The following is a 12760-nucleotide window of genomic DNA, read 5'->3' as shown; positions in this document are numbered from 1 at the left end:
GTACGCCCGTACCCGTTTCCGCCCAGGCTTCTAGGGCTCGTTTGAAGTCTTCCTTCGTACTCAGACCCGTGGTTGGGAGACCAAGTTCCATGCAATATTGCTTCAGTTCTCGGTGGTTGTAGTCTTCCAATTTTTCCATCTGGAATTTCTCCGTTGTTCCGCTCTCTCTTGTCATGGTGGTCGTGTGTCGTGGGTCGGGTGACTTTCTGTACGATTATGCGTAGGTTCGGATCCCGTCGCTGGCCACCAATGTTAGACGGGGACCCTGAGGGTCGGCCGGATACTGGGGGAGAGATCCCCGAGTGGGACCGTCTCCGACGATCGTACAGACAAGTTACCTCCCTCCCCACAAACAGGCACCACACCAAGTCGAGTTCAATGCTTTATGTAAGGTTCTTAAGGCAAGGATATCAGCGTTACAGGATATCTCGGACCCGGGGGTCCTCTCACTTCTAGTCTCTGTAGGGAAAGGGGGTAGCGGGACAGTCTTGGTACCGGATCGGTACAGGTGGTGTTAAGAGGCGAGCTCACAATCCTCGAGCTGGAGTGTCTGTAGATCGGGCCGCGGCGGCGCCAGCAGGCCAAGATGATAGTCTCACAAAGCAGAGGGCCGCGGCGGCGCCAGCAGGCCAAGACGATGGTTTCACGAGGCAGAGGGCCGCGGCAGCGCCAGCAGGCCAGGACGATGGTTTCACGAGGCAGAGGGCCGCGGCAGCGCCAGCAGGCCAAGACGATGGTTTCACGAGGCAGAGGGCCGCGGCAGCGCCAGCAGGCCAAGACGATGGTTTCACGAGGCAGAGGGCCGCGGCAGCGCCAGCAGGCCAAGACGATGGTTTCACGAGGCAGAGGGCCGCGGCAGCGCCAGCAGGCCAGTTACGGATGAGTTCTTCTCGGGTCTCTCGACTCCAGGATACAACTGCCGTCCTGGTCTGGCCCTGCCCCAGTTATAGGTCTGGTCCCCTTTGATGTCCGGACCCTCGCGCCTGGGGGGCCGGGAGGTCTGGGATGAGGGAGTCCAGACACCCAGCAGGGGGGTGGAGCCAGCGCTCAGGGCGGCCGGGGGTGATCGACACCTGGCGGAGGAGAGCCGTTGACGATTCCTTCTCCCATTGACTCGCCAAGTGGTCACTCTGCCTCCTGGGGGGAGGTTGGTGCCTCGATGGCGGGGCCGGCCGGGCCCCGGGTTAGGGTCGAGTTGAGGCCACGCGGCCTCGCGCTGCAGCGCCCCAAGATGGCGGCCGGGTCGATGTCGTGGGGTGGATGATGACCCGGGCCAGCTGGGTCCGGCGCTGGTGTCTTGTAGGGGAGGGATTGCAGGGTACTTCGGGTGGTCGTTTGGGGACTCTGGTTGGGGGATTCCGGGAGAGCCAGGGTCCGGGTCCCATCGCGGGGAGGGGGGACAGCCCGACCATGCGGCCTGTCCAACAATGACATACAAAGATTCTTACAGATACTTCTAGGCCCACTAATGACTCGACATTCACACGCGCATCCCAACATGTCATTCCCTTTGTACACCCAACACAACATCCAGCATTAAACACTAAGGAAACGTGCAGACAACAAACACAAAAAAGGGTAAAACCAGGAAAGTTGCAAGTTCAAAACAGTGGAGGCCCTGTTCAATATCATCCTACAAAATCTTCAAATTTCTTTGGAGCCAGTTCCTCCTTCGTGACTTCATACCCGAAGTAAAGACTCCAACAAGGACAAAGACCTAAACGAGCTGTAAGAGCACTGTGGCACCTGCTTAAACTCCCCTCCATTCCCATAAATCCGGGGAAAACTCTCCTTCTTCCACACTTGCCATTACCCGTCTTTACCAACTATTCCTTCACTGCCACAACCCTATTCTGCTCTGAAAATGTAGATATCCACTTGGCAACAAACCCATGTAAGCTCACACTCACAAAATCTCACATTTTAGCATGCAACCAGAGATCCTGACTTAACATATTTCATGTTCTTTTTTTCCGTACATCTTAAACTTTGGTCACAGATATGAAGTTTTCCAAATGAAGGGTCTAATCAATATGGAAGTAGGGACTCTATCCCTCATGAGTACAAAATGTGAAGCTTCTGTAACACATTGGGAGTGGTGCAAATAGACTACAACAATTCCCCCAATGCTTACAAAGAATCCATTTCGCTAACAATAGACTAGTGAAGATTGTCTTTAACCATTCTATTGAACCTCTCAGCAAACCTATTGCTACTGGGATGGTACAATAACATTATAGTGTGTTTGATTCCCAATTGTTACAAATACTTGTTAATCTCTCTAGAGGTAAATTGACTCTCATTATGCTAGACAACTTCTTATGGATTCCTTTTCGGGCAAGCAAGCTTTCAAGAGATTCCATCACCCTTGCACTTATGACAGTGTTTACAAACTTAGCATCAAGTCAATATGAATAGTAATTTACAACCAAAATCCAGACCTATTTTCTCTTTTTACTCCATTTAGGGGATCAATGACATTCAAACTCCGCTTTGCCCAAACTTTTTCTGGCACAGGCATCAACTCTCATGATCTGGGTCCAATGACCTGAGATTTATTGCAAACAGCACATAATATGCACAGCCTCACAAATCTTGTCATACCGATTGAGACCCGACCACCAGCAGTTCTCCCTGACCCTTCGCTTCATTGCTCTCATGCCAATCTGCCCTTCACATCCCAAATTGACAACTTTGTCCAGTAATTTGCTCGAACAACCAAGCGTCACAAATAAACAAACAACAAACTTGACAGCAAGAAGCGGGAACAGCCTTCTCCAAGTTCCTTGAAACATGCTACCTCCTATTTGTTTATTCTATGACCTTGCAAGCACATCACCCCTCCTTCCCCGCCAATGTTTCTTCCTATACAAACTTGGAATAGAGCCACCTGTTGATGCACTCAGTGCACACCCCCCACACTCCCCCCCCCTTGATCTTCACACCTGTCAGGGGTCAACTCTTCCAGGTAACCAAAAGTCGATGAGACAATCAGCTGTGATATTTCTCACATTTAGAATGTACTCCCACCAGTGCGTAACTTGTAAAATGAAAAATACATTACTTATGAGCCCGCTGCCTACTTCCACACCATCGTGGCATGTACTTTCCCTCCTAACAGTAATCTACATGGACATTGCCCAAAGAGGTTGGGCTTCTTTAAGGAAGCTTCAGCAAAGTTCTTCCCAAAAAAAAGTTGGGAAAAAAATAGATTTTCACCTCTGTTTGCTAAAAGTCATAGGCTCTGAAACACAATGTGACACAGACAGGTTAGCCATACACCTGGCCATGACTGGGGATGCAAAAAAGATTCTACACAAACAGACCTGAGCAGGGTCCACATCAGGTCTCCATTCTCAGGGAAGGGAGTGAGACCTCGAAACAATAGGCCAAAGGGTAAAACCTCCTGTAATAACCAGAAAACATACAAATGGGTATTTAGGCAGGGGATACCCATTTGAACGTTTTAAGGGTGCAAGACAGCCCCACTACCAATAGGGAGAGTGATTGAATTTGCACAAATTCCAATAAAAAAAGAAGCGTGTTAGGTACTCCACTTCAGAGACAGACAGAAATCGGAGACCAGAGGGGGTGAATGACCTCCCATGTGGGCGTGTTTGTTCCGCAGCTGTTCCCCCATGTCACACTGCAGTCCCACGTATATACACATTGACCTCACCCTATAGTCAGTGAGAGGTCTGTGATGAGGTCATCATGAAGCAGCAATTCACTCTTCACGAGGGCACCACGGAGACAAGAAACTGTTTCACAAAATAAAGTACAAGTAACAAATGTAGTTGATTTTGTATAATTTTGTCATAACTTCTCATAAGTATGTGAAAGCAAATTACAACGTCTCACGCCCCTAAGCAGGAGGTATCATATTTTGTTTTATGGTAAGGGTGGATGAAGGCAATGCAATAACAAATCAAAAACCTTGCTGGTAGCAATTTGTGAAGTACCACCAATCTCACACTTGACAGTAAATGCTTAAAAGAAAGACTATGATGTAAAACAGAGAAAATCTAGAGGAGATTGATTGCCCATCCTATACCGGAAGGGGAATTGTGCCAGTCCTTTCCAGGACTAAAATTATGACCCTTACCAGGGGGGACGTGGACGGAGGGAAGATTGTGAATGCCCGCATGTTTGTGGATATCCACAAACCTGCAACGCAAACCACACTTTGAAATGCCAACTTTCCAGCCCTGCGGTTGTATCTACAACTGCAGGGATCTCAGACTTCATCAATGTGCTTGCACCGTCCAGGAATCCCTCTGTGAATTCCTCGCTGGCGCAGATAAAGGAAATTTGGTGGTAAAATTGGCCAAATGTAGATTCATAAATGACTTCTGGCTTGAAGGCAGACTCACTCATTAAGAATGCAGGCTGCACAGAGCCCCACTCCGTGGCATTGAAGCACCTCTTACCTTCCCAGCGTAGTGTACAATGGTAAACGTTGTATTCCGACTGCGCCCCAGTTCATAGTGCGGGTTCCCCTTAAATTTGCTGTTCAACTTCTCCACAAAGGTAGAGTCTGTGGCCTGTGGAGAACAAGAAGGTCATTTGACACAGCCGGGCAACAGCACGTAATTCATTCGCACCTAGACACCAATGGGGACCGTTGTTAAAGCGTGTAGTGCCTGACCCAACTAAGAGCTTAAGAACCCGACAGGCAATAAACTCAGCAGCGTACACAAGTTCATAGTCATTTACATTTATTGTTGAACAAAAAACCAGGGCAAAACTCACCAGGTGCGTAAAGAACCTTGCGGCACAATAATGGGCTAGCACAGACAGGAGGACTACCGACTCCTCCCCACCCTGATCCACCCTCCTGATCCCTTTGAAAAAGATAAAAGGAGCCAGAAAGACATCATGGACAGGATATCCAGGGAGCACTGGAAAACATGGAGGCTGGAGACCGGGTGTCACAAATGTTATAGACCGGGGCACAGCAGGCACATGGCCAGGAGGTCATGTGTCAAGAGGGAGAACATTAGACAAGCAGGCAGAATGGAACATGCACAGGAACTCAGTACATATGGCGGTCTGGTGGGGTGAATGACATGAGCCATGATGGAAAGAAAATGATGGCATAGAGGAGGTGGGACGTGTCATTGCACAAAAGGTGAAATGGCTGGGAGGGCACCAGGTACAACAGGGGAATGGGGCAGGAAGGCGTGCTGTAGCCCCCTCACATAAATAGACTGGGAGATCTTAGATGTGGGCTGCCTATCAATATTAGCATCATATAAACATGACTCTTGGATCTGATCCATTGAGGATGGACGGCACACCAGCTGGCACCCTGAGGCCAAGCACTCGATGGCCTTGTTCGCTCCTTCCTACTATCCAGCGTGCTCGCCGGCCATGGCTAATCTTCGTCTTCTTATGCACCCTCATTCCAGACACTGATGACAAGGAGGCTGAGCCTTCTCTAGAGTAGACCCAGATCTCTGGAGCAGTCTGCACGTATCTCCATACTAAACCCAAACTGGTTTAATTTTGGAGAAACTGCTGTCATCCTATTTCTTTTCTTGTTATGTTTCTGCTCTGTCCAGGATTGCGGAGGCTACCCGGCATAAGGCAAGCCAAGGAATAACTGTGCGTTTTACAAATGTAACACAGAACAGAACTTTAAATACGAAAGCAAAGCTACCCATGTATCAATGTGGTAAGCTGTAGTTACAAAATCCAGTAGAAGTGGCTGAGCACAGGCTTTTTCAAAGTTCCAATTTAAAATGTTGTCGCGTGCCCTTGAGGTGTCACTCTCTCGACCTCAGAGTGTGTAACTAAATAACCAAAAAAGCGACCCTGTACTTCAGGGGCGACCCTCAAGGCACTGCACAGTCTTGCCCAATGGCGTTCAATCCTTAATGGAAAAATAAGTTGTATTGACAACGTTGTGTAAATATCTGTAGTTATTTATTTCACTACTTTCATTTTTTGATTTCAGTTTAAATCTTGAAATGTCAACAAGTATATCATCCAATTCATCCTTCACATGGAACAAAACGTGAGTACATTTTCATGTGATCCCAATGCGTTTCATGTGTGCAAGCGCACTTCATTTTTGAATTGCAGATTGCCCTGATGAAGTGTGTTAAGGGCACACACCGTATTCTCATTAAGTGTACATACGACAATGGTGATTACCAATGTAATATTTAAACACCATTATGTAAGCGCTATAAATTCATTATTTCATAGACAAGCAATTGATGTAGAGAGCAAAACAATACCAAAAATCATGATAGACCTTAAACTCATAGGACATTGAATTACATTGTGAAAACATAATATGCCATGATGTTAGCACAATGTCTATATTGAAAACGAGTTCAAAAATGTAGTTCAAAAATGTATCTAAACATGCTGGGGCGCTTTGATGGTTGAAAGTCAACCCTCGTGTTACATATAGCAGCGTTTGTTATCTAGTGAGAACGGCGTGTGGTAACCATTTAACTAACGTGTAGTCCGTCTTTATCCCAACACGCTTTAAAGTCCCGTGTTCGTTAATCAATAAAGTCTGAAAGTTTCGCCATCTCGCTACCGGCGGTAGTGTTTTAAGCATGCAACCTTATGTCTCACCTTCCTGTAACGTATCGAATCCTCAAAGTTTCTACGAGCATTCTGAGCGGATGACATCGGTTTACCACGACCGGTGTCTCATGTGGTTCATTTAAGCAAACGAAGTGAAATGGAAATGAACAAAGGACTCGAGTGAATCCAGATAGTAACGCCATCTTGGAAAGGTGGAATGAACTCAAGGGTGTCATGATGAAGCAGAGTCTAAAGGGAGCGCCATCTTGGTGTATGTGTAGAGTTATATATACAGTGGAAAAATAGAAAAAAATAGAAATCAAGAATAATAATTTTAATGGTGCAAATCAAGAGACAGTTCAATGTTCTAAGTTCATAGATAGCAAGCAAATTCCAGCCGATCATTCAGTCCGTTCGGCTTCATGGAGTTGAGGAAATAAATCCAGAAATTTTCTCTTTGTAATAACAGTTTGTTATTGTTGATACCTGGTGTTTTTTTAATGATTTCCAAAATCACAAATCTGAGTTGAGCTACGCTGTGATGATTATCTTTGAAGTGTAATGCTCTGGCTGATTTCTCATTGGCAGTGCGTATGTTGCTTTTATGTTCCAGTATGCGAGTTTTGATTTTGCATATTGTTTTTCCCACATATACCAATCCACATGGGCATTTTATCAAATACATAACATTGGCGGTGTCACAAGATGTGTTTACTTTCAGTTTGATGGGGAAGCCTTTCATTGGGTGTGTAATGGTGGAACCTTGTATTACATTGTGGCAGTTGCTACAATTGTGGCAGGGGACAGTACCTTTATAATCCACTTGTACTTCTGGTTTGATGGGTTTAATCATTTCTTGGATATTTTTGCTTCTGGTATATCTAAAGATCGGCTCACTGGAAAAGATTCCATTGAAGTCTGGTTCATTCTGTAATAGAGGCCAGTGTTTTTTGATTATTTTTTTGTATTGTTGGCTCATTGTGGAGAATTTAGATATCACTACTATACGAGACTGTATGGATTTTTTGGATTGTTTCAACAGTTACGATCTGGTACGTAGGTTGCATTTCTCTTTTGCTTGTTCCAAGATCTGTCTGGGATATCCTCGTTCTGTAAAACCATCCAAAAAATCCATACAGTCTATTACAGAATGAACCAGACTTCAATGGAATCTTTTCCAGTGAGCCGATCTTTAGATATACCAGAAGCAAAAATATCCAAGAAATGATTAAACCCATCAAACCAGAAGTACAAGTGGATTATAAAGGTACTGTCCCCTGCCACAACTGTAGCAACTGCCACAATGTAATACAAGGTTCCACCATTACACACCCAATGAAAGGCTTCCCCATCAAGCTGAAAGTAAACGCATCTTGTGACACCGCCAATGTTATATATTTGATAAAATGCCCATGTGGATTGGTATATGTGGGAAAAACAATACTCAAAATCAAAACTCGCATACTGGAACATAAAAGCAACATACGCACTGCCAATGAGAAATCAGCCATAGCATTACACTTCAAAGATAATCATCACAGCGTAGCTCAACTCAGATTTGTGATTTTGGAAATCATTAAAAAAACACCAGGTATCAACAATAACAAACTGTTGTTACAAAGAGAGAATTTCTGGATTTATTTCCTCAACTCCATGAAGCCGAACGGACTGAATGATCGGCTGGAATTTGCTTGCTATCTATGAACTTAGAACATTGAACTGCATCTTGATTTGCACCATTAGAATTATTATTCTTGATTTCTATTTTTTTCTATTTTTCCACTGTATATATAACTCTACACATACACCAAGATGGCGCTCCCTTTAGACTCTGCTACATCATGACACCCTTGAGTTCATTCCACCTTTCCAAGATGGCGTTACTATCTGGATTCACTCGAGTCCTTTGTTCATTTCCATTTCACTTCGTTTGCTTAAATGAACCACATGAGACACCGGTCGTGGTAAACCGATGTCATCCGCTCAGAATGCTCGTAGAAACTTTGAGGATTCGATACGTTACAGGAAGGTGATACATAAGGTTGCATGCTTAAAACACTACCGCCGGTAGCGAGATGGCGAAACTTTCAGACTTTATTGATTAACGAACACGGGACTTTAAAGCGTGTTGTGATAAAGACGGACTACACATTAGTTAAATGGTTACGACTCACTATATAACAAACGCTGCTATATGTAACACAAGGGTTGACTTTCAACCATCAAAGCGCCACAGCATGTTTAGATACATTTTTAACTACATTTTTTAACTCGTTTTCAATATAGACATTGTGCTAACATCATGGCATATTATGTTTTCACAATGTAATTCAATGTCCTATGAGTTTAAGGTCTATCATGATTTTTGTTAATGTTTTGCTCTCTACATCAATTGCTTGTCTATGAAATAATGAATTTATAGCGCTTACATAATGGTGTTTAAATATTACATTGGGAATCACCATTGTCGTATGTACACTTAATGAGAATACGGTGTGTGCCCTTAACACACTTCATTTTTGAATTGCAGATTCCCCTGATGAAGAGCGCTTGCACGCACGAAACGCATTGGGATCACATGAAAATGTACTCACGTTTTGTTCCATGTGAAGGATGAATTGGATGATATACTTGTTGACATTTCAAGATTTAAACTGAAATCAAAAAATGAAAGTAGTGAAATAAATAACTACAGATATTTACACAACGTTGTCAATAGAACTTATTTTTCCATTAAGGGTTTAACGTTATTGGGCAAGACTGTGCAGTGCCTTGAGGGTCGCCCCTGAAGTACAGGGTCGCTTTTTTTGGTAAGCTGTAGTTAAACAGCTGCAAACAATGCTCATACAGGCTCTGTGTTTGGAAATCTCCAGTTCTCGCTCTTTCTCTCAACCTTCCAGAAGCAGACCTCTCCCTCCCCAATGATTAGCCCTGGTAACTTCCACTTTGTAGGAGACTCCCAATGTTAGGGTTTAATATCCCTTGCTACCTACCTTTGGGAAGGCGCTCTGCTCATCAAGGAGAGAAAGGATTCCCACTGGCTTCACGAGGAACAGGTCCTGCAGGTACAAAAATACAGTTGATCCACCAAAGGCATCTGCAAAGGTTCAACCCCCCAGAAACCCTGTCGCAGAAGACAAAGTCGGCTTTATCCCCCATGTGAACAGTGATCGATGGTGAGAGACCCCCAGTCAGGCGTGTTATAGTCGCAACGGATTCTTACCAGTATAGGCTTGTTGTTGTTGAAAGCAACAGTCTCCCAGGATACCCCCTCCTGTTCATACTCTTGCTGCTCCATCAGGAAGATATGCTACAGAGAGGCACAAAAAACAGCTGAAGTCACAAGCCTGGGTCAAGCATCAAACAAAGCTTGAATGCATGGGTCAATGGATGAAGAGTATACTACCCGTCTGCACAACCAGCCACAGCACAGGAGAATGAGTCTGCATGTGCAAGTCACCAGAAGAAGAGTATAAAACTTGTGTAGGTCACCAGCGAGAGCTCTGGAGGAAGAGTCCGTGTGTTTATGTGTCTTAAAGAGTAACCTACACGTGTGGGACACCAGCCAGAGCACAGGCGGCGGGGTCTGCGTATGCATGCCACATGAAGAATATACAATCCGTGTGGGTCACCAGCAAGAGCTTTGGAGGAAGAAACTGTATGTTCATGGGACTTGAGGAAGAGTATACTACACATATAGATTGCTGAGCAGAAGTGTGCATGATCACAAACTGAACTTGTTAGGAAGTGAATGCACTGCTGATCTCCACACAGGTTTGAGGTTTGTATGAAAAATCCACTAACTCTGGTTTGGTTGAAGAGAAGTGTACATGAACAGACTCGAACCATAGGTCTACAGAGCAGAAGCGTGTATGAACGGACTCGAACCATAGGTCTACGGAGCAGAAGCGTGTATGAACGGACTCGAACCATAGATCTACGGAGCAGAAGCGTGTATGAACGGACTCGAACCATAGGTCTACGGAGCAGAAGCGAAGTGCCAATGGCCAGACTCGAACCAAAGGTTTGTGCAGCAGAAGTGAGCATGAACAGTCTAATGCTGGGTTTGTTGAGGAGAAGCGAGCATAAACAGAATCATAATATATGTCTACAGAGTAGTGTGTGTGAACAGACTTGAACACAAAGTAAGCATGAACAGAGTCAAACCCCAGGTCTTTGGGTCTAAAGTGTTCGAGTGCATGTCTCCAATAGGCTGGTGGGTCAGACCCACACGCATAGCAATCCCTGGTCTGGTTGACGATGGAGAACCAAGTGTGCCATGTACAATGGCCTGCTGGGATGGGGTCTTGGAATGGACTCATCTCACTTACGTGGTTGAAGAAGAACTGTAGCTGCTCGTTCGCCAGGTTGATGCAGAACTGCTCATAACGGTTCACTGCGAAGTTCTCAAACCCAAAGATGTCCAGAATTCCTGCAAAAAGAACGATGAGCAATTCAAAAAGGGAGACTTTGAATTTCCCCAAGTTCAAAATAATAATGAGCAGACAGATCTTATGCCTAGAGCTGGTTCAATCATCACTGCACTGATATCGAACTCACGCCCTCAGAGAATGTGCTCCTACACGAGCTGAGTGCAGTAGGGTGTCTCAGCTGAATGGGGGCTTCATACCAGAGGAGGTGTCCTAGGTTGGGGGGATCGCACTCTGCAGCTGACAGAGAGGCAGCCCAAACTTGGCTGTACCTGGTAGATCCTTCACTAAGAGCCTGGTATCTGCAGCACAGGTGAGGTGCAACCATGAGTGAACTGCCCCATGGAGGTGAACACCTCTCTCATATCTGCTCTCTGACCGGAAGTTACTCAGCACTGGATGTTACAGCACTTCCTACCACTTAGCAGCATTTCCTGTCCAGAGGGAGAGGTCCAGCTTCGATCTAGAAGCTCGTCTATCAGAGACAACCCAATGGGCGCCATCTTGGATTTTCCTAGATTAGGAGTGAGTAACAAGAGTCACTGGGCGCGCCTTTGCAGGACACCACTGGACGGCTGGTCTGGGCTGATGAAACCTAATGTCACGGTAACTCTGTGTAGATCACAGCACTGCCCTAAGGAGGCCAGACATACTTTGGGTGATGTGTTAAAAACACATGTATATTCATGACCCTTTATGAGATCTTGAAACTCCTGTTGCAGCTCAAAAATACTGAGGTAAAAAGAGAGAATTTTTTGTTTTAATTTAATTAACTACCAGAGACCATGGTGCTCTCTAGCAGTTAATTAAATTAAAAAACAATTTTCCCTCTCTGTCTTTTTCCTCTTCTCAGCTTTCACCTCAGCTCCTCTTTACCTCTTACTGTCTCTCCATCAGTGTGCGTGTCTACCTCCTCTCTGTTTGTCTCCCTTTACCTCTTGCCCACACTCCCAGCCTCAGCTCCTTTGGCGCAAACATTTAATATATACCTCTTTATTTTTTAGCTGCAACCCTGGACCTCCGCGCCGTCAATGCTACGACCCAGCGGCACCCCACACACTCAACCCAGGCCGCAACAATAACTGCAAGCTAGCATCACCAACCGACACCCATGGACCCTTCAGCTGTCACCGTTGCCGGCACAGCTGCAACACCGCCAAGACCACGGATCAGGCGCAACCCGCCCGCAAGAACACAACCGCACCGAAGACACTGCAATGCATCCTCCTCAACGTCTAATCCCTCCACAAACACGCCACCCAAATCTGGGACCTCCTCGACAGCACCACCCCAGACGTAGCCTTTGTCACCTAAACCTGGACCATCATCACCTGGGGACTGGACATCGCCATCGCCATCGCCATTCCCCACGGATACAAGATCTCCAGAAAGGACTGCCCCACCCGCCCAGAAGGAGGAATCGTCATCGTCCACAAATCCACCCTCCGCCTGAGCACAGTCCCTGACGAGCCCACAGACCTGATGGAACACCTTCGCTTCAAGATACTGGCCAGGTCTACCTCCACCCTCCGTGGAACCCTCATCTACTGACCCCCTGGACTCCGCAGACCATTTGCCAACTCCATCACGGACATCATGTCTCCACAGGTCATTGCATCCACCAACTACACCCTGCTGGGAGACCTCAACTTCCACCTCGACGACCAACTGGACCCTAGCACCTCATCCCTCCAGGACAACCTCCACAACATTGGACTCCGCCAGACCATTACTGAACCCATGCACTCAGCAGGACACACCCTCGACCCCCTCTTCACAACAGG

General features: G+C 46.0%; 1 protein-coding gene across 2 annotated transcripts in view; it reads right to left on the bottom strand.

The window, feature by feature from the left end:
- LOC144817669 (myosin-IIIb-like) overlaps window positions 1–12760 on the bottom strand; it is a 446642-nt gene that overhangs the window by 121736 nt on the left and 312146 nt on the right. For both annotated transcript variants that reach the window (XM_078674399.1, XM_078674400.1), the window contains exons 11-14: window positions 10878–10978; window positions 9770–9856; window positions 9540–9605; window positions 4431–4544 (exon numbers count right to left, since the gene is read on the bottom strand). In XM_078674399.1, the coding sequence (XP_078530525.1) occupies window positions 4431–4544; window positions 9540–9605; window positions 9770–9856; window positions 10878–10978 (368 nt within the window). The remainder of the gene's footprint in view (window positions 1–4430; window positions 4545–9539; window positions 9606–9769; window positions 9857–10877; window positions 10979–12760) is intronic.

This window comes from Lissotriton helveticus, chromosome 2_1 (genome assembly GCF_964261635.1).
Source record: "Lissotriton helveticus chromosome 2_1, aLisHel1.1, whole genome shotgun sequence".
Classification (NCBI taxonomy): domain Eukaryota; kingdom Metazoa; phylum Chordata; class Amphibia; order Caudata; family Salamandridae; genus Lissotriton; species Lissotriton helveticus.
Note: the sequence above shows the minus strand (reverse complement) of the source record. Positions and strands in the feature narration are given on the sequence as shown.